The 22,465-nt window shown below is 46.8% G+C and overlaps 2 protein-coding genes across 2 annotated transcripts in view; one reads left to right on the top strand and one right to left on the bottom strand.

The window, feature by feature from the left end:
- The window catches only part of SVOP (SV2 related protein), an 88,792-nt gene extending 85,828 nt beyond the window's left edge, over nt 1–2,964 (top strand). Inside the window, exon 17 of the transcript XR_003436670.1 lies at nt 2,857–2,964. The gene's annotated coding sequence lies outside the window, so the exon portion shown is untranslated. The remainder of the gene's footprint in view (nt 1–2,856) is intronic.
- DAO (D-amino acid oxidase) lies at nt 1,466–17,903 on the bottom strand. Its single transcript, XM_027124478.1, has 10 exons — nt 16,057–17,903; nt 14,590–14,704; nt 13,274–13,350; nt 12,562–12,627; nt 10,719–10,773; nt 9,381–9,485; nt 8,432–8,514; nt 4,967–5,084; nt 4,142–4,240; nt 1,466–2,943 (listed from the first exon to the last, which is right to left on the bottom strand). Exons 1-10 carry the CDS (start codon nt 16,308–16,310, stop codon nt 2,812–2,814), a joined length of 1,104 nt encoding a protein of 367 aa, XP_026980279.1. The 5' UTR covers nt 16,311–17,903; the 3' UTR covers nt 1,466–2,811.
- Nucleotides 17,904–22,465: the final 4,562 nt, after the last annotated feature.

Raw genomic sequence — 22,465 nt, 5'->3', positions numbered from 1 at the left:
GCTCTAGAACATTCTGAAGCACCTTCCAGCTCTTCAAAGATTCGGTGGTTACAGCCGGATTTAGTCACGGTTGGTACTTTACTATATTCTGATTCCTTGACATTGGAACATCTGGATACATCACGTGTAATCCTTCTAAATTAATCAAGAGTATTTTGATGATGAACCACTTCAAGTACCCCTACCCCCACCATGCCAGAGAACAGAGCGCTTCCCAGATTCATCAGTAAGAACACAGTTCCACCCGCAATAGCATCAAAAAGGATAAAACGCTTAGGAATGAATTTAACAAAAGGAGTGCAAGACTTTTGCAAACTACAAAACATTACTGAAAGAAATCAGAGATCTGAATACATGGAGAGACATTCCATGACCATGGATCAGAAGACTTAAAATTGTTAAGGTGTCAATCAGTACTCCCAAAATTAACCTTATAAATTCAACACAATCCCTGTCGAATTCCCAGCTGGCTTTTTGGGGCAGAAATCGGCAAGCTGATCGTAAAATGCATATGGAACTAAAAGGACCCAGAGTAGCCCAAAAATATCTTGAAAAAGAAGAGTAAAGTAGGACTCACACTTCCTGATTTTAAAACTTAACTACAAAGCTACAAGTAACCAAGACAGTGTGGTCCTTGTACAGCAGAAACTAACACAACATTGTAAAGTAATTATACTCTAATAAAGATGTATTAAAAATTTAAAAAGACAGTGTGGTCCTGGCATAAGGGTAGATATACAGATGAATAGAATAGAAAGGAGAGTCTAAAAATAAACCCATACATTTATGGTCAATTGATTTTTCACCAAAGTTCCAAAACAATTCATTGAGAAAAGATAAACTTTTATAAACTCAGCAAGCGGCCGAGCATTCATTGTAAATGTGGTTGTAGATCACCACTGGGGAAGGAGCAGGAATGTTAAGTGAAGAAGAATGAAGACATCAAGGCAAATGTCCTACAGCGCCATGTGGATTGCAGACTTTCCCCATGTTCCTTCTATTCTGAATTTTGGGATGGAATCAAGAGGAAACCACATTGCAAAGAGGTCTTTACTATTTACAAAAAGGAGGGTCACTTTGGGTCTGAATAGAGACTTTCCTGGCCATGTTTTTTTTTTTTTTTTTTTTTTTTTTTGCAATAGACGGGCCTCTCACTGTTGTGGCCTCTCCTGTTGCGGAGCACAGGCTCCGGATGCGCAGGCTCGGCGGCCATGGCTCACAGGCCTAGCTGCTCCGCAGCACGTGGGATCTTCCTGGACCGGGCCACGAAACCATGTCCCCTGCATCGGCAGGCGGACTCTCAACCACTGCACCACCAGGGAAGCCCTGGCCATGTATTTTTGTGAGTTCACTGTGTTCTGGGCCCTGTAGTGTTCCTGCTGACAATGAACCTTGAGCGGTAAGGGTCACTTTCCCTGGGGAATTTTAGGATAGGCAATCACTTTAGTCAAAAATGGTGTTCCACTCCAAGCACCAGGAAGTGTCCCTGACTCCAATCTGGTGAGAGTCCCCTGATCTTGGCCCAAATGTGGCTGTGAGGAGGAGAGACCTGGTTCCTTTACAGTGTGTTTGCAGTAGTTGGGGAGGAGGCCAACCGATTCCTTCGTAACTATGTATTTCCCCCCAACCTGGGATTCAGTGTTTCATGGTGGTTGAAAGTGAGCCACTGGAACCACATAATTTCTGGCCCTGAATCTCCATTCTACCCCTTCCCAGCTGCTGGCCTTGTATTGCCTCTCTGTGCCTTGGTCTTCTCATCTACGAAATGGGAATAATAGATACTTCCGGGGTGGGTGGGGGTAGGTTGTAAGGAATAAATGCATAATGTTTGTAAGAGTTGAGCACCAGTAGCCCGTTAGAATGCAAAAAATTATAACTGTAATAAAAATAATAATTGTTATTATTATTAGGGCAGGAATTCTAAGATCTTGGCTCTCATACCCTGCTTAGCTTAGGGCCAGCCAAAATCTTCATGGCATATGCTCCATGAAGAGCCCATCAGGTGAAATGACATGGATATAGATGGCACGGGCCCATCAAGACCCCCTCACAGCACATAGGGTGTCACTGGTCCCAGATGCATGAGGAATACTAGGCTCTGGTTTTTACCAAAGCCCCGGAGAGATAAAAATTCACCTCAGAGGCTGAGGCAGGTAATTAGGGATGAAGATGCTAAGGTGCCATCTGGGCTCCTTCAAAGCTCTCAGAAACATCTGGAAGCCTGTTTGCTACCCCAGAGTGTGCTAGCCGGAAGGTAAGGGACACGTTCAATCTGCTTGGTGAGTTTAGTTATCTATAAAGGGGTTCCTTTGGGGACGACCCTCAAGGGGTCCTCCTCAAGGGTTACATAGTGCCCGTGGGGCCGCTGAAGCCATTAGGAGTGCTGGATGTGGAACAGGCATCCCATGTTGCTAGTTCAATGGCTCTCCTCTTCTGTCTTCTCTATACCCCAGTTCTATGTATAAATTCCTGCAATGAAATCTGATACCAGTCACGTCAAGTGCATTCTGTGGCCTTAGGGAACCAAGGTTGCAACAGCCTCCATCACCCAGACCTCCCTCACTCGGGGCTCCCTCACACTCTCCCTCGCTCAGAGCTCCTTCGCCACTTGGATATTCTGAGCTTTCCTTCCTCTGAGGACTCATGGGATAACAGGACTCTCCTTCAGGAATTGACCCCGTGGTTTCCTCTCACCTTGTGCTTCTTGCAAAAAGGAGTCAGGTGGCGTGGGGGGTTAACGATGGGTGCGATGATTAGTTGGCTGAGGGGAGCAGGGAGTTTTTGTGGGGGAGGCGGAGGTCACTGGCATCTTCAGAGGTGGGATGGTGGCATCCTGAGCAAATTCCTTTCTTCCAGGATTTTCCCAAAGATCTTGGCCACCTCCAGGGCACAGCCCCAGTGGATGGTGAGCCCATAGCCTCCGTGGCCATAGTTGTGGATGACCTGGGAGAGGCAAGAGAGAAGGTCCCTAGAAGATTCAGGAGCTTCCTGAAGTATCCTAGGTAAGCCTGGTGGTACCAGAGCTCCTCTTGGTACCATCCCTGGTGGGATGTGGGAACCCCTGGAAGGGTAGTCAAGGGGAGTGTTTGGGGAGTTGGAGGTCAACACCCTAGACTCCTCTTCTGTTTAGGAGGCAGACCTGCTTTAAGCACTCAACACAGAAAACGTAGAATCACCTGGAACTTGAGGTCTGGGATTCCCCCACCACGTCAAATCATTTGAAGTTCCCTACGTCACTTTCCTTGTTCCCATCCTGCTCCAGACGGGATGTTAATAGGTAGACTCTTCTACCCACCAAAGAAAAGAAGGGGCGCTGTATGGATGGACCCTGGAGAGAGGCAAGACGCTAGGGGGGTTTTTCAAAGCTAAAACCATCAGCAGGGAGTTCAACTCTATCTGTGACTCTCCCCCCAACCCCACTGCCATACACACACATACACGCACATGCACACACACATACACGCACACACACACACACACACATGACCTCTCTACAGACAGACACACAACCCTCTCATGACACATACACAAAACTCTTCTATACACCCCACCTCCAAAGGATCAGAATAAAGGAGGAAGGGTGACCTAGATTCCTTCAGCCCAGGACAACCCCTACCTTTTCAATAAGGCCAGTTCCTACCTCATGAGACAGGACACGAGAGGGGAACCCAGAGAGATGATGGAGCAGTCACAACGTGGACATCTGGGAAATGGCTCTGGACTCAGATTCAAACCACATCCCAGCCTTGCCCCTCACCACTGGTCTGATGTAGGCAAGTTGACTTCCACTTCTGGGAACCCCAGTTTGCTCATCTGAAGCATGGGGTGAACAGTCCCTATCCCAAAGAGCTGTAGGGGAGATTCAGTTAGGTCGTTCGTGTCATGGACACAAAGCAGATGCTCAATAAAGTCCCCTTTTCCTTCTATTCGACCACAGGCTCTAGCAAATTGAGGCACTGCCCTCTATGTAAACTTGAGCAGGCCCTTTACCATCACTGAGCCTCAGTTTCCCCATTTATAGAGGAGGGGATATTAGCCACCACTGCCCCCACCTCAGGTCAGCATGACTGTTCCCCCGAAAATGCCAGAGACTTCTTAGGAGTTGGGGGATGGCATTGCTTTCCTTGCCGGGAGAGCATACCTCTGTGTTTGAAGATCCAACATGAAGCTGTTCTCTTTCTAGTCGAACCTGGGGGCGTACTGGCCGGAAGCCAGTGCATTCACTAACAATTTTTGCAACCTGGAAAGAAAATTGTTGGTAATTCATCTCTGGATTTTACTTTTTTCTGATGCCATTTTTAGGTGATAGAGAGTTAACTTTTGGAACTTCATTACCGTCACCACCACCAGTACTATCATAGTCACTTCTGTTAATTACCACTAAGATCATCACCACCTTTATCGGCCACCAACATCATTACTATACTACCACCATCTCACCACCAGTTCTATCAACTATCCCATCTTTATCGGTCACCGTCCCCACCAGCCACCACCATAATATCGCCTCATCACCATCATTATCACCACTCTCAGCGTTTTCATCACCATCAACACCAACCACTACTTCCATCCTGTCTTCATGACCATCACTATTGTTATCACCACTAGCAGGCAGTTGTGAAGACTGAGATTTCTGCAACAAATACATCTGCTCCTTGTGAAGACAGACTAAGGTGTTTAAGGGATGTCACCTCAAGAGAGAGCAACTCTTAGCCATGACCAGATAGGTTTCATCAACCCACAGCAGGACTTCCCTGTACATTGTCCAATTCTGGTATAATCCAGAGTCCCGTGTTGGAATTATTTTGCCCAGTTATCCCAGTCATGATATCTTCCCATCTTCAAGTGTCCTTTTGGTCATCAAGCTGCTAGGATCCTGGTCTAGGGCACTGATATCTCTCCCCACCTTACCTTCAGTGTGGGCTCCAGTCTGCAGCAGCACTGATATCTCTCCCCACCTTACCTTCAGTGTGGGCTCCAGTCTGCAGCAGCCTTCCCAAATGGTGTTGTGGTCCTGGATATTGTTTGTCTCACTCCAGTTCCCCAGCTGGAAGATGCCTCCAAGAGTCACTGCCTGGATCCTTGGTAAAAGTGGGCAGGGTCAAGGATGAAGGAAAACAAAGCCTTTGAGATAACGGGGGGAGGGTCATTGCCATGCTCACCCTTACCACCATGTTTGCCTAAATCAACTTCAACATTATCATCCCACAGGTGTCAAAAACAAACTTATGGTTACCAAAGGGGAAACATAGCGGGGAGTGATAAGTCAGGAGCTTGGGATGAACACACACACACTACTATATATAAGATAGATAACTAACAAGGACCTACTGTGTAGCACAGGGATGTGTAACCTATTGTGTAGCAATAGGTTATTGCAGACTACTCAATAGTCTGCAATAACCTATATAAGAAAAGGATCTAAAAAAGAATGAACATGTATATGTATAAATGAATCACTTTGCTGTATACCTGAAACTAACACAATATTGTAAATCAACTATACTCCAAAAAATTAAAATATTAAATAAACTTAAAAAACATTATAATCTCTGCTCATAATACCGTCAAAAAGAATAAAATACCTAGGAATAAACCTATGTAAGGAGGTAAAAGACCTGTATTCAGAAAACTATAAGGCACTGATGAAAGAAATCAAAGATGACACAAACAGATGGAGAGATATACCATGTTCTTGGATTGCAAGAATCAATATTGTGAAAATGACTATACTACCCAAAGCAATCTACAGATTCAATGCAATCCCTATCAAATTAACAATGGCATTTTTTACAGAACTAGAACAAAAAATCTTAAAATTTGTATGGAGACACAAAAGACCCCAAATTGCCTAAGCAATCTTGAGGGAAAATAACGGAGCTGGAGGAATCAGACTCCCTGACTTCAGACTATACTACAAAGCTACAGTCATCAAGACAGTATGGTACTGGCACAAAAACAGAAGTATAGATCAATGGAGCAGGATAGAAAGCAGACATAAAGCCATGCACCTATGGTCAACTAATCTCTGACAAAGGAGGCAAGGATATACAATGGAGAAAAGACAGTCTCTTCAGTAAGTGGTGCTGGGAAAACTGGACAGCTACATGTAAAAGAATGAAATTAGAACATTCCCTAACACCATACACAAAAATAAACTCAAAATGGATTAAACACCTAAATGTAAGACTGGACACTGTAAAACTCTTAGAGGAAAACATAGGAAGAGCACTCTTTGACATAAATCACAGCAAGATCTTTTTTGACCCACCTCCTAGAATAATGGAAATAAAAACAAAAATAAACAAATGGGACCTCATGAAACTTAAAAGCTTTTGCTTTTAAGCAAAAGCAAACTATAAACCGCAAAGGAAACTATAAACAAGACGAAAAGACAACCCTCAGAACGGGAGAAAATATTTGCAAACAAATCAACGGACAAAGGATTAATCTCCAAAATATATAAACAGCTCATGCAGCTCAATATTAAAAAAACAAACAACCCAATCAGAAAATGGGCAGAAGACCTAAATAGACATTTCTCCAAAGAAGACATACAGATAGCCAAGAGGCACATGAAAAGCTGCTCAACATCACTAATTATTAGAGAAATGCAAATCCAAACTACAATGAGGTATCAGCTCACACTGGTTAGAATGGGCATCATCAGAAAAGTTACAAACAACAAATGCTGGAGAGGGTGTGGAGAAAAGGGAACCCTCTTGACTGTTGGTGGGAATGTAAATTGATACAGCCACTATGGAGAACAGTATGGAGGTTCCTTAAAAAACTAAACATAGAATTACCATATGACCCAGCAATCCCACTACTGGGCACATACCCAGAGAAAACCATAATTCAAAAAGACACATGCACCCCAATGTTCATTGCAGCACTATTTACAATAGCCAGGTCATGGAAGCAACCAAAATGCCCATCGACAGACGAATGGATAAAGATGATGTGTCACATATATACAATGGAATATTACTCAGCCATAAAAAGGAATAAAGTTGGGTCATTTGTAGAGACGTGGATGGACCTAGAGACTGTCATACAGAGCGAAGTAAGTCAGAAAGAGAAAAACAAATATCATATATTAACGCATACATGTGAAATCTAGAAAAATGCTACAGATGAACCGGTTTGCAAGGCAGAAATAGAGACACAGATATAGAGAACAAACGTACGGACACCAAGGGGGGAAAGCGGGGGTGGTGGTGGGGGGATGAACTGGGAGATTGGGATTGACATATATACACTAATATGTATAAAATAGATAACTAATAAGAACCTGCTGTATAAAAAAAATAAAATTCAAAGAAAAATCACTGCAATTGCCATTGTCATTACCATCAAACACCACCATCTCCACCATCACCATTAACATCACTGTCATCATTGTTATCCCTTCTAATGTACAGCATAGTAATGATAGTTAACAATACTGTATTATATACTTGAAAGTTGCTAAGAGAGTAGATCTTTAATGTTCTCACCACACCCACAAAAAAACTATAGTTATGTGAGTTGATGGATGCATTAACTAACCTTATTGTGATAATCATTTCACAATATATACATATATCAAATCATCATGTTGTACATTTTAAATGTACACAATGTTATATGTCAATTATATCTCAATAAATCTGGGAAAAACATTGTCATCTCCGTCAACAACATCATCTTCACTACTGCCTTCTTTGCTACCATTAATATATCATGATCAATCCCATTCACCATTTCCACCACCACCATTAGCATTGCCATTGATACCATCATCTCCGCCACACCACTAACATCGCCATTGAGGCAGTCAGCACAGTCACAACATTAACATGGCCTTTGAGACTGTCCTCTCTGCCATATTATTAAAAGTCATCATTGATAAGTGTCATCTTCATCAGCACCAACTGCCACCCCGAACTCCCACTCACCACCACCATCAACACTGATCTCCTCTGCTGTAACAATACTATCTCCACTACCACCATTCCTCTATCCACATTATGATCATCATCAACCCCATCACCACCACCATTACTGCCATTCACAATACTGCTGGTGTCACTGCCATCACATCCACTACCTTTGTCTCCAGCATCACCACTACTGTCATCCCAGATTATGTTCAAGATAGAAGCCAGGAGCCCAGGGGAATTCCCTGGTGGTCCAGTGGTTAGGACTCTGCACTTTCACTACCAAGGAGCTGGGTTTGATCCCTGGTCGGGGATCCCATAAGCCGCGCGATGTGGCAGTTAAGGCTGAGTCCTGCCTTCCCAGAGGTTTAATGGCTCAACCTCACTTAAAAGAATTGGAGGAAAAAACCTGAAAAGACTTAAGAAAGAGCCCTGGAGCAGGCAGTGGGGGCATAAAAAGAGCAGGAAAGTGCTCCCTCTTCTGCCCTACAATATCAGATTTTTACCCTGGGATGATGTACGGGGACTTATAGATGCCTCTCTCTGGGTCGTGGGTGATAATGAAGTGCTTCATCCATGGGGCATCCACCTGTTGATTGAAGACAGAGAAGTCTCATCAGAAGAGTTAAATCAGTGGGCTCCCATCGCCTGCTCCCCTCTATGACCAGATATTCTGACAACAGTGGCAAAGTCATTCCTTAGCCCTCAATGACCCCTCTGTCCCAAGTCTGCGCCAGACTGCTTGCTTTTGTGGGAAGAGCTGCCCTGATTGAGAGCCACCCCAGTCCCTGAAGCATCACACATTCTCATCCACAGAAAAGCCCAACACGTGTAAATGCACGTATACATTAGCCCACCTCGGGAACACACATACCTATGAATGCACTCCAGTACTCACAGGGGCACACACATGCACACATACCCACAAATAGGCATGCCTCAGACACATGCACACACACACAGTGAGAGGTGGTGTGGAATGATGCTTACACACCTGGGCTCTTAAACCAGGTTACCTGTTCTAATCCCAGTTCCATCACTTACTGTGATGTGAACTTGTGCACGTTACTTAATTCCTCCGTGCCTCAGTTTCCCCATCTGTAAGATGGTGATGGTGATGTGATAGAACCCATCTCAAAGGGTTGCAGCGAGGATCAAATTAATTAACACAATGAAGTACTTGGGTCTGTGCCTGGCACTTAGTAGGCATTCCATAAATGTTTGCTCTTTTTATTATGGCGGGCATAGGCAGCTTCCACATATAGACGGACACACACACACACGCTTTACTATTAAGAAGAACCCCGCCCAAGAAAGAGTATGTTTGGGAGGGTCGTGTTGGTTCTTCTTGTTTCTTTAACATGCAAATTCCCTGAACACTGGGGGGTTCCTCCGACAGATGTCCCCCGATTCAGCCTCTATCTTTGGAAGCTCATCCCTCACCTTCAGACTCACCTTAATGGTCTGCCCCCGGCCTGGCTGCAGCAGGGGATCTGGTTGCAAAGCCCCAGCCCACACCCCAGTGCAGTTGATAATCACATCAGCGTCTCCTCTTGCCACCTGGTAGCAACGAACAGGGCAGGTGGGATGGAAGGGGATGAGGACCTTAGTATCCCTTGCATCCTCCCAGCCTGCAACTCTCTGCTCCCTGTGGAACAGCCAGGAGGGGACTCAGTGAGGAACCCATGGACCTGCCTCCAAATTCTGCTCTGCCGTTTACCTACTGTGTGACCTCAGAAATGTCCCATCACCTCAAGTTTCAGATCAGATTCCTTAGCTATAAAATGGGGCCGGTAACATCTGTTCATAGTGTGCTGTGAGGCTCCAGTATGACTCTGCCTAGAAAAGTGTTTGGAAAAGAATACTACGGAAGGGGGAAACCTTCTTGGAACCTTCTAGAAGAAGTCAGAAAGGACACAGAGATAGTCTTCTCCCTCCTTCTGACTCCTTTTTATTTCATTCTCTTGTCTTCTGCTCTGCCAAGACATCTGAGGAAGGCACGTTGGAAGCCCCAGCTCCGTGCATCGTATGGGAAGCCCCACAGTTCAAGGATGTAGCACATGGGCACCCAAACTCCCAGCCCAGCCCCAGTGACTCCCCTCACGGGTCAGTCCTGGGTCGCACTGCTATTTTCCATGAACCAGTGTTTGCCACACTGGGCTGTGAGCCCCTTGGGATTGAGAACTGTGTCTAGGCCAAGTATGTATTCCAAGTGCCCCTCAGGGCTTGACCTAGAGCAGATGCTCGTACACGTTAGTGGCTGCAAGTACAAGAGTCTTCCATGTGCCAAGCGCTGTTCTGGGTACTGAGATTGAGTGAGGTCGTACAGCAAAGCTCCTGGTACCTAGCCAGTACCTGCTGATGGTAGCCGCTACTGTCATTATTATTGATAGTGGTGTCAGTCTGGAGGTAAGTCAGTGGAGGACCTTGACTTTGTAGGAACATCATCTCAGATGTTGGTAAGAAGCCACCAAGCATCTGGAACTTGGGGGTGTGGTACAGCTGATATTGAGAAGAGGCAGCCAGCTCTCTGGCCCTAAAACTCACTGAGGCTCAGATATAGATATAGCCCCCAATGGCCACCATGATCCCACTGCCCCTTTGCTTCTGACACCAACATCAAGGCAGAATGCCTGAGTCCTTCTGGGATTAAAAATAGACCTAGAATCTGGGACAGACCTCAAAGGGATGCTAGGAGCCTGAGAAGGGGCCCCCCAACCCTGCAGCAGGAAGCAAAGGCCTCCCCTCTTCTCCTCTCTCCCACATCCAGCCCCTTCCAGCCCGGCAGCTCACCTCCTCAAAAGACTCCACCTTCCTTAGGAGGAATTTCACTCCTCTCTCAGTTAACCTGGGATGATCAAACACATAAAAAAAAATCCAGTATTCAGTTCTCTGTCCCATCCCTGCAAGAGGATGGCGTGGGGGACATTTCCCAAAGAACCGTTTGTGGGTGTTAGTCCCACAGGATGCTCCTTGAGAAGATGGCTGTGTAGTCCAGTTCATGAGCACCTTGATGGACTAGTGGTCCACGAAATGTCCCTTGGGAAACCTGAGATGGTCCAAGCCCCACGTTGGGCAGATGGAGATGGGAGAAGGGCCTTGCTGAAAGTCATACAGTGAGTCTATGATGGGATTAGGACTCAAACCCAGGCCTCTTACTACCACCACCCTGCTTTGTATTATCAAAGGGAGTGAGATGCAGGGTGGAGGAGGGGCAGGGTTGGGACAAAGCCCAATTGCTTCTTTATCTGAAGCAGAGCATGAGGAAGGAGGTGGGCTGGGGACACCCACCCCCTCCCTAAATTTCACAGAGAAAAAACGTATGTCACTATTAGAAATATAGTAGAAACATTAAAAGAATCGGAAGTAAACCACATGCGAGCTAAAGCATGACATCAGGATTATTTTATCCACATGGTTTCCTCAAGATGGAAAAACTGGGAGCATTCTTTCCTGGAAGGGGCTGGATAAGAGTCATAAGTGTCCCAAGGTTAAGAGACATAACCATGTTTTAATACAGTGGTTTCCAAACCTGGCTGATAGTTACAATCACTCAGGGAACTTCTTACAATACAAATTTCTGAGCCCCACTCCAGAGAATCTGATTCAGTAGATATAAAGGGAGGTCCTGAAATCTATATTTTTAAAAACCTCCCCAAGTCATTTGATAAAAGCCACCATCCATTCCAGTTTTTTTTTAAATCTTAATAAAATAATAATATATAGGAAATATATGGAATCTTCCTTAATATGCATATATGTGAATATGAGTACAAATTGTATCTTTCAAGCTAATGTTTGCTAATTTAGAACACTACAAGATTCCTATCAACATAAGGAACAAGACAGGGACATCCTCTATCATCTGTATTAGTTAGTGTTATTCTAGAGGTACAGCAATTGGACAAGAAAAAAAATGAGGTATAAAAATAAAAACTGGACTCCCCTGGTGGCGCAGTGGTTAAGTATCCTCCTGCCAATGCAGGGGACACGGGTTCGAGCCCTGGTCCGGGAAGATCCCACATGCTGCAGAACAACTAAGCCCGTGTGCCACAACTACTGAGCCTGCACTCTAGAGCCCGTGAGCCACAACTACTGAGCCTGCGTGCCGCAGGTACTGAAGCCTACATGCCTAGAGCCCGTGCTCTGCAACAAGAGAAGCCGCCACAATGAGAAGCCTGTGCAACGCAATGAAGAGTAGTCCCTGCTCACCGCAGCTAGAGAAAGCCCGCGCGCAGCAATGAAGACCCAATGCAGCCAATAAATAAATAAATTAATTAAAATTTTAAAAATTAAAAAAAAAAAACCCAACTTACGTTTGTAGATGATGTAAATATATCTGGAAAACTTAAGAGAATCTATTTAAAGCTATTACACAGCCATCACAGATTTTAGTAAGGCTGATAATAAATACTGTATCACATGTAAAAAGCTTCCCAGGTGGTTCCAACAAGGTGTGGAAGCCACTGTCTTAGTGCACAGAGGCGGTCAGGAACAAGGATAGCTCCCACCAAACCTAAAGGTTTTCATCAACATTTGGGGTTGGTCAATATAAAGACAAATCCCACGAACAATCATCCACTACAGCCCTGGTCCCTGGGAGGTGCTTTCCTCAAAGTGAAGCTGAAAATCTCACCTTTCGGTCAGCCACTGCAGATACTTCCTTCCCTCCAGAATCAGGCTTGTGTTGAACCAGCCATAGCTAGAGTCACAGGAGGCAAAAGGTGGGAATAAAGGATCAGAATCACAGCTCTATTTGAAGGCTATCATATGGAAGTGGGAGCTGTCACATTCTTTGGGCCCCCAAAGGGTGGAGCAAGGACCACTGGGTGACATTCAAGGAGGAAGTGGTTTTCAGCTCGAAGCAAGGGAATATTTTCTATCAGACGAAGCCATTCCTGACATTGGGGTGTGCAAGTGGAGATTACTGTGCATCTGTAGAGAGGGTTTAGACATGGGGTGAGGTGAAGAGAGGACCAGAGAGGCATCAGGCTATAGTGAAAAGAATAGAGGGGTTTGGACTGGGTTGCAATCCCATTCTGGTCACTTAGCTGTGTGACCTGGGGAAGTGACTTGGCCTCTCTGAAGCTCAGTTTGCTCATCTACAGAATAGGATAGTGTTATGGAACTTCGGGGCTTGAGATCTATGATTCCGTATCCCCTACCTCCCTAGTCTAAGGTGCAGTTTGGGTGGGTGGGCTCTCTGAAAGAGCTGGACGGAGCACTGGGAGACCAGAGTATGGGGCTCTAGACCAGGGATGGAACAGGAAATTTGATGCCTCCATCTTTCGGACAAGTCTATCTGAACTGTGGGGCCTCCGCTCCTTCACCCATGGCAGTAACCTTACCTGTAATCAGGAAACATGTCCAGCTCTCTCGGAGTCAGCTTCCGAAATCCCAGAACTACATCCTTCCAGTAAGGGTCCTTTAGAAGAAGAGAAGGCGGCACAGGGGTGGATGAACATCAATAAGAATGATAATAACAAAAACTTATATAATGTTTTCTGTGTGTAAGACGCTGTTCCAAGCATTTAACTCATACCAATCCAATCTTTACAACAACCCATTGAGGTAGATACTATTTTTAGTTCCATTTTGCAGATGGGCTCATTGAGGCTCAGAGAGGTTAAGTAACTTGTCTAAGGTCACACAGCTAATAAATGGTGGAGCTGAGATTCAAACCCACACAGTTTGGCTTCAGAGTCCATGTTCTTAACCATGATGCTATATGAAGGGTAAGAATAAGGCTAAGGATGAGTGATAGAGTAAGGGTCATAAATAGGGGAGAAAAAAAGGGGCGACAGTGAAGGTCACCAAAGGATGAGAGTGGGAGGTAGCAGAGTGGAGGGTCAGACAACCTGGAGGGAGATTTTGGCCTCACCACTGACCACTTTGAATTCTCTGAGACTCAGTTTTCTTATCTGTATAATGGAGTTAATAATCACTCTTGGAAGGTAACAGATAATGAAAGTAACGCCCTTAGCACAGTGCTAGACATTGAATAAGCCTGGGAGAACTGGCGTGGGATTCTGGGCACCCAGCCGGACCACCCTCTCCAAACAACCTGAGAACATCCCCCATGGCTTTGCCTTTCATTCGAGCTGGGTTCAAATTCGAGCTTTGCCACTTAAAGCTTTGTGAGCTCAAGTCAGTTACCCCAATTCTTGGAGCCTCTAGTTTCTCATCTGCAAAATGAGGACCATGATAGCACTTAACTTCCTGGTTATGATGAAAATTTAACGAGTCATTAGTTATAAAGTGGTTAGGACAGGGCCTGGCACATAGTAAGTACTTTAGAAGTCTGTGCCAGGGTGAGTCTTTTAGTCCATCTTGATGGAAAGTCCTGGAACCTCCAGGGGAGCAGGAAACCTTTTGGCTTCAGCGTCAAGTGCCTCCCACTCCAGGATGTGTCTGTATTTCACCCATACCACTCAAGAAGGGCTAGTTTCCCTGGTTCATCAGAAGATTCTTTGGTCTCTGCCAATTTAATAACAAAGTTGAAAATGAAAATGATTTTGAAAGCAAAAATAGAAATTAAAGTAAACCTGTTTTGAACACAGGAGACTTTGCCTAAGAGGCTCAAAGTCCCACCCCCACCCCCCCACCCCCTGGTCTCTGATCAAGGCTCTGCCCTATGGTTTATGGTCAGGGACTCCTCACTCACCGGAACGGCTTCACGGAAGAGGTTGTAGCCTGAGACTGGGGCCAGGCCCATGTCTGCAGCGTTGGGAGAACCGATGTGGCTCAGGAGATAGTTGAAGGTCTGCTGGTTCCAGCGCCTAGAAGGATCCCCCAGATCTCAGTCACCTAATGAAAGCTCCAAGGGTTGGCTTGCATGGGGCTGTGATCAGGTTAGTGGGATGTGTCCAGATCTAGAAATCCACCACGTTCACTCTGCAGTGCCCCAAATGCTACGGGTCTTCCCCCTCCCAAAACTTTCTAATATTTTCCCATTAATAGGATAGAGGAGAGGGGTAACAAAGGATGCTCCATCAACATAGAGAACAGTCTTGTGCTTGCCAAGGGGGAGGGGGTTGGTTGGGGGAGGGATGGAGTGGAAGGTTGGGGGATAGCAGATGTAAGCTATTGTATACAGAATGGATAAACAGCAAGGTCCTACTGTATAGCACAGAGAACTGTATTCAATATCCTATGATAAACCATAATGGAAAAGAATATAAAAAAAGAATGTATATATATGTATAACTGAATCACTTCGCTGTACAGCAGAAATTAACATTGTAAATCAACTATACTTCAAATAAAAAAAAAAGAATGCTCCATCATAACTATTTGGAGCCTACCTCTGGCTTGGGATCACGTAGCTGCGAGTTTAAATGAAAGCTTTGACTGCTTTGGGGACTGTGAACCCCGTGGTTCAGGCTCACTCTGGGCACCCCCCACTGTAAATGCCAGTGGCAGGCATCACTTACTCTTCTGAATACTTTCTCTCGCCTCCCTGGGCATACAGCTCAACAACATTTCCTAGACTCCCTTGCAGATAGGTGTGACCATGTGGCTGCGTTCTTGCCAACTGACCCTAACGTCTCCTCCCAGGTGGTCCTCATGCTGTGCTCCTTCTACAGGCACTGGCCCGTGGCAACATCGGAAGCCACAAGGAGGATGGCAGAGCCATGAGATGGAAGGAGCCCGGGCCCCTGAATTGCCACCTACTGATCAGGAATACTGGTTTTGGAATTTATGGGCATGAGAATGAAACTTCTGTTTGAGCCGTTACTCATTTGAGGGTTCCTTTGTTGAAGCAGCTGGTGGTTTCTAAACTGACAATGACCTCTGCCTCTTTGCTAAACTTGAACTTCCATCCACCCACTTAGAGGCATTCCTGATGGACAGATGCATTGAGCATCCCAGCCACCCAGTTTAGGTGAGGGATGGAGACAAAGTCTCCATCTGTCTGGCACACATGGCTTCTCAGCCTTTCGGCCACGATCAAGTATAGCATCTGTCTGGCCCACAGCAGGGACAATATTTATGCGTATTGTCTTTATAGCATGTCAGGCCAGAGCCTCCACAAAAGCTTGTAATTGGTGACGGAAACCCTGAGAGGGAACATCCTCTCTGCAGACTCAGCCCCTCTGGCCCCAGGCCACCCTCTGGGACCCTCACTCACGCCTCCTGTGGGTTGCTGGGCTCGGAGAGGTAGGGCTGCCAGAGGCCGGCAGCCACATCAGTGTTGGTGAGCGGGGTGAAGCGTTCTGCGTAGACCTTCACGTCCAGCGACTGCAGGACCGAGTGGTAGCGCTCATGGATGCAGAGGGCGGTGGACAGCCCGATGACGCCCGCTCCGATCACTACCACGCGCATCGTGCCAGCCTGCGGGGGGAAGTCAGGGTTGAGGCATGCCACCACCACCATCGCTACCATCCACTGACGGCTTAGAAGATGCCAGACACCGCCCAGCCCTTTTTATACTTGATTCCCTCAGTGGCCCTTACACATGGGAAAATTGAGGCACAGAGAGGCAAAGCAACTTGCCTAAGGTCACACAGCCAGTAAGTGATGCAGCTTTCTCTGGGGACTCTCCTCGAATACCCTGTCCCCAGGCTGGGGGAAAAAAAAAGGCCCAGCAGCGTGCCTGGCCAGCTGTAGTCTGGTTAGTCTAATGGTTAGGAAAATGGGCTTCAAATCTCAGATCTCAGCTCTGCTCCCTGCTGGCCATGACTTTGGCCAAGATGCTTCTCAAGCCTCAAATTCTTCTTCTGGAAAATGAGAAAAATAACTCATGCCCCGGAGAGTAGATGGGAGTTTTCCACAAGATGGCAAATGTAAAAGGCTTAACACAGTGTCTAGTGCAGAAGAAGTGACTTCCTGACATTTGCGGAGTACCTACAGTGTGCCAGTCCCTGCACTAAGCGCTTCCCAAGTGTCATTTCGTCTAAGTCTCTCACATTCTTAGAAAGTAGGGGCTGGTGTTATTGGCCCCATTCTACAGATGAGGAAACGAAGGCTCAGAGAGGTGGAGTAACTAACCTGAAGTCACACAGCCAGTAAATGGTGCTGCCAGGATTTAATTTTAATTCAGGTAAACTTGATACACACTGCACACCTAGTGTGCGCTAAGCTGGCCGCTAGTGGATGCAGCTGTGAGCCAGTCAGATGCAATGTCTGGCCTCAGAGCTCAGATCTTTGGCACATCCCCTCCAGGCCTGCCTTGGGGTGCTTGGCTGGCTGGGTCCTCAGAAGTTTAGAAGACCTACCAGCTTTTGACCTTGAAGCTGCTTGGGACTGCACAGCAGGGAAATATTGTGCAGGCTCCTGCTAAGGCAGAACAAGGGGACTTTTTGTGCCCGGAAGGGCCAAATTCAACTTTCCCTCCTCTCTGCTCACAGCTCTCCTCCCACAGACCTCGCCTCCTGGCAACTGCGGCCCATGGCCCTGAACGGCAGGACATTCTCAATATGTCCTAGTTTTGTAAAGGGGAAAATGGCTCCAGCCCACAAGAACTGGACTCTGTTGGGGTTTCAGCAGCCAAGTTGGAGATAAAACCAAAAAGCGGAAAAGCCTCGTTCCTCTGGGTGATTCTGCTTCCAGACTTGAGCCTGGGCTTAGTTGCAGGGGGACCCTCTCAGAGACCCCTCGCCTCCTCCCCCATCCTTTGCCTCAGGAGATGCAATCTCCTCAGCTGTGAAATAGGGTTAACCCCATCTCATGGGGTCAGCCTGAAGGTTAAATGACTAGCCTGGTCAAAGTTCCTGGTACAGGGCCTGGCCTCAGTCTGTGGTGGCCTCCTTATGTCCCCTAGCACCTTGAAAATAACAATGGGAAAAACACTGGCTGTGGAGGAGGGGAGAGGAAGGAGGGAGAGTCAGACCTGGCTTCACTGCCGGCTTGCTGTGTGACCTTAGCCAAGTTACTTCCCTTCTCTGGGCTTTCTGTCTCTGCATATCCTCTGGAAATTTGACCACTTTTTTTCTTTTTTTGTGGTACGCAGGCCTCTCACTGTTGTGGCCTCTCCTGTTGTGGAACACAGGCTCCGGAAGCGCAGGCTCAGCGGCCATGGCTCACGGGCCCAGCCACTCCGCGGCATGTGGGATCTTCCCGGACTGGGGCACGAACCCGTGTCTCCTGCATCGGCAGGCGGACTCTCAACCACTGCGCCACCAGGGAAGCCCTTGACCACTTTTGACATTGACAGTAAGAAGGCAGGAATAGAGGGTTTTCCTGTATTTTCCAAATTCCCCATAATGAACCCAGGAGGCAGTGTGGCTTGGAGAGGTGGCAGTAACAGCCCAGGCTGGGGGTTAGACAGCCTGGCTCTGGCACACACCAGCTGTGTGACCCTGGGTAAGTCACTTCACTTGACTGAGCAAGAGGTTTCTGAGCAGGGAGAAAGAGACTTCAGACCGAAGCCATCACATGGCACGTCTCCAATAACAAGGCTGTGGCAAAGCCTCTGGTTAGAAATGGTGGCACATGCCCAAGAGAAAATCATGACGGGGGGACCCAGAGCAACTTCTAGAACCAACTGGCCAAGACAAAGAGGGACAGGTGACAGCATAGGGCTCAGTTTCTCCAATGTCTAAAATTCTAAAGATAAGCAAGATGGCATCGTGCAGAAGGGGAAACTGAGGTTCACAGAAGGGGAGCCACTCAGTCAAAGTCACATGTTTGTGATCAAAAAATCTGTAGAGTCTTGGGGTTTAAAAGTCTCTGTGAAAGAAAAGACCTGGCAGTGGGGAGATTACAATAGCAGCTGCTAGCTTTTCGACTTCTAGTATGATGTGAGTAACACAATGATGTGTTACTCATTGTGCTAAGAACTTGACATGTGGGACTTCCCTGGTGGCACAGTGGTTAGGAATCTGTCTGCCAATGCAGGGGACATGGGTTTGAGCCCTGGTTCGGGAAGATCCCACATGCCGCGGAGCAACTAAGCCCGTGAGCCACAAGTACTGAGCCCGTGTGCCACAACTACTGAAGCCCTCGCGCCTAGAGCCAGCCCGTGCTCCACAACAAGAGAAGCCACCACAATGGGAAGCCCATGCACCACAGCAAAGAGTAACCCCCGCTCGCCACAACTAGAGAAAGCCCGCACGCAGCAATGAAGACCCAACGCAGCCAAGAATAAATAAATAAAAAGAAATTGACATGCATTATCTACTTTAATCTTCTAACAACCCTCAGGGTTGTCCTTATGCCCATTTTACAGATGAGGCAACTGAGGCTTAGACACCAGCTGATGAGAAGCAGAGCCCAGGCCGGCTGACTCTCAAGGCTATGTGCTCACACCCCGTGCTAATCCCACAATTTGAAAAACCATCAAGTCAAGCAGGTGAAGAAAAACAGTCAAGGCTTCCGAGTCCTGCGTTGAAAAAAAACACGAAATACAACGAGTACAGGAATTTTATTGTGTTGGTGGTAGGCATAGAACTGAAAAGGGAAAATGTGTGTCCTAAGTCAATTATCTTAGTTAAATAAATGAATCAGATTTGATACTGATTGTAGCAACCATGTGTGTGTGCATGCATTTAAGTGGAATATAAATGCATAAGGTTCTTATCAGAATTGGCAGTCAGACTGTAGGATCTGACAGACCCAGCCTCGGGTAAAATCATTGATGCATGTGGGTAATGAACTCCTGGACTCGTCTGCACACAGCTCTGTTATCGTTCAACCATTTTCTTGCTGTTGCTGACGTTTTTATTAGTGTTGCAGTCTTCTGCTTTATGCCATTACTTCAAACAAGCGTGCTTGGAGTGTGCATTCAGGAAGATGCAAACAGCTGGGGTTATTACGTGTGCTTGTGTGTGTGTAATTGTAACGTCTATGTATTTGTGGAGTAGGAAGGGAATTTTGGCCGCCTGCCACTTGCCCGACACATATAGATGCAGTACAGACATCCTCTTACTTTATCCTCTCAACTGCTCTAAGAAATTCTAGGGACGCAGGACTGAGGTTCAGGGAGAGGAAGTCGCTCCCCCGAAGTCACACAGCCAGTGTGGGACAGCGTTCAGATCTGGACCCAGTTCTATCTGAGCTTTTCCATGCTGCGCCATAGAGCTCTTTAGGCGGCCGGCAAGAAATTGGCGGCCGGCAAGAAATTGGCAGCTCACACCTTCCGCTTACTTTTCAGTCTTGTATTTGTTTGCTTATAACTTCCCTTGTCCCTAGAGCGAACCTTGAAGCAGCTCATGCCTTTGATGGCTACATGTGCAAAAAATAGGAAAGACTTGCTTTTTTTAAAAAAATGAGCAAGTCACGGGTGAGGTATTTGAATGAATGTAATCGGCTCCGTGTGGCTAACCCCTGTGAAGCTTCAGAGTCTATCTTTAAAATGGGACAGATTCTGTAAACGCTGGAAAACCAGGCTACCAGCTCCCAGCCCCCCAAACAGTAACAATGACCATTTATTGAGTACTTGCTATGTGCCAGTTCTGTGCTAAGCCCCTATAGTCCTCACCTCTTTTCATACTCAGATTAACCCTGGAAGAGGTGAGTTATGACCCTTATCTTCCAGACGAGGAAACTGAGGCTTGGAGAAGTGAAGGCACTTACCTGTGGTCCCTGCAAGGTTGTCACTTGCGTCAGGCTCTAACGTGGACCTTCTCTGTCGACACTGGGAGGACACTCAGATCTGCTGCGCCACCACCCCTGCCCCCACTCACCTGGCGTGCCAAATTTCTGGAGAAAAGAGGCAGCTGCTTCGGGTGCAGGGTCCTATCTCCTAAAGGGAGGCTCCTGAGGCTGGGGCGTCCTGTCCTCAGCTGGGACTGGAGCTCAGGGTCAAAGTCTGAAGTTACAGACAGGGCACAGCAAGGGGTGGGGCTGGGCACCACGCTGCTCTCAGGGGCTGGACCTGGGCCAGGCTGGGAGACCTCACCTCCCCTCGCTCCGGTCCCTGAAAAGTTGCCTGACTTTTCTGGCTGATCCTAAGTCCCCGTGGACAGGCCTTTGGGGAGGGAGGGAGGATGGATGGGGGTTCTTGGAGGGCTGATGGGCACAAGGAGGTTTGTCTCCCGGGCCAGCTGGAGACGATCCTTTCTTCCCTCTTCCTGCTGCCACCCTGGGGGAGGGGAGTCTGCACAGTGGGGGTGGTCAGCCTGGCAGCCCCTGAGGTGAGGCCAGAGGTATAGGACAGGGGCTCCTAGGGCCAGCCAGCCAGCCTAATGCCATTCTGGGATCCTGGGTGGATGAGGCCAAGGAGAGATTCAAGGCGATGCCTGTTTGGGCTGTAAAGATGTGTCGCTCTTTGCTCCTGTATCCCAGAGACACGAATGGCTGGACTCCAGGTCCCTCCTCTGCCAGAGCTAGACCTGGAGCAGTGATTATTAGAGCTCAGAGAGCATCAGGCTTCTCACCGTATGGGTGGGGAGACTGAGGCCAGAGAGAGGGACCAACCAGCCCCGGGTGAAGCATCCTTTGGGGCAGCTTTGAAGGTCCAGCCTGTAACCCCTTACCATCGGCATTATCACATAAAAACGTGCAGATGACATAAGAAAATTCATACAAAATACTAGTGCATACTCTTTTCTCTAATAATAGAAAAGAGGGGGTGAACTCCACCTTTTACTTATATGCTTCCATTTCATTTGAATTTTTTTTTTACAATAGTCATGTGTCACTTTTATATCCCACAACCTTAGGGAAACTCCTTGTGCCTCTAATTCATTATGGGAACATTTAAAAGTTAACAAAAGTTAGCCAGATAACTTTATTCCTATTCCCATTCTAGCAATGATTTGTGTTTTGTGAATTTCAGTGTGCCAGTTCTAAGTACCTTACCTGGATTATCTCATTCAATCAGGCAGCAGCCCTAATAGTAGGTGCCGTTATTATTAACTCTCTCTTCATAGTTGAAATTTTAAAACTTGCTCCCAGTAACCACTATAGCTAAAAATATGTCCATCCTATAACCCAGCAACCCTACTTTTCTGTACATACCCAAGAGAAGTAAAGACATCCGCCAACCAAAAGGCTTGTACAAGAACATTCATAGTCCCAAAGTGGAAATAACCAAAATGTCTATCAGAATGCATAAACAAACTGTGTTTTCAGTTTCCAGTTCACGCCATGGAATATTATACAGCAAAGCAAAAATTAAATACTGCTACACACAATAACTGGGTGAATCTCACAATCACTACCCTGAGTGGGAGAAGCCAGGCAGGGAAGAGCGCGTACCGTGTGCTTCTATAGATGTGAAATCCAAGGAAAGGTGAAACTAATTGATGGTGATAAAGGATATGGGAAGAATGATTACCTCTGGGGCACAAGGACACTTTCTGGGATGTTAGAAATATGTCCCTTAATCTGGGTGGTGGTAACAGGAGTGTATGCCTATGTGAAAAGTCATGAAGCTTCATATTTAAGATTAAGATGAATGGATTGACAAAATTAGAAAGAAAGAGTGGTGGGGGGGAGAGGGAGAAAGGAAAAGGAAAGAAAGAAGAAGGGAAGGAAGGAAGGAAGGAAGGAAGGAAGGAAGGAAGGAAGGAAGGGAGGAAGGAAGGGAGGAAGGGAGGAAGGGAGGAAGGGAGGAAGGGAGGAAGGGAGGAAGGGGGGAGGGGGAGGAAGGGAGG

Source organism: Aethalodelphis obliquidens, unplaced genomic scaffold (assembly GCF_003676395.1).
Source record: "Aethalodelphis obliquidens isolate GAN/ISIS:26980383/991018 unplaced genomic scaffold, ASM367639v1 scaffold28, whole genome shotgun sequence".
Lineage (NCBI taxonomy): Eukaryota > Metazoa > Chordata > Mammalia > Artiodactyla > Delphinidae > Aethalodelphis > Aethalodelphis obliquidens.
This window is presented reverse-complemented; position numbering and strand designations above follow the sequence as displayed.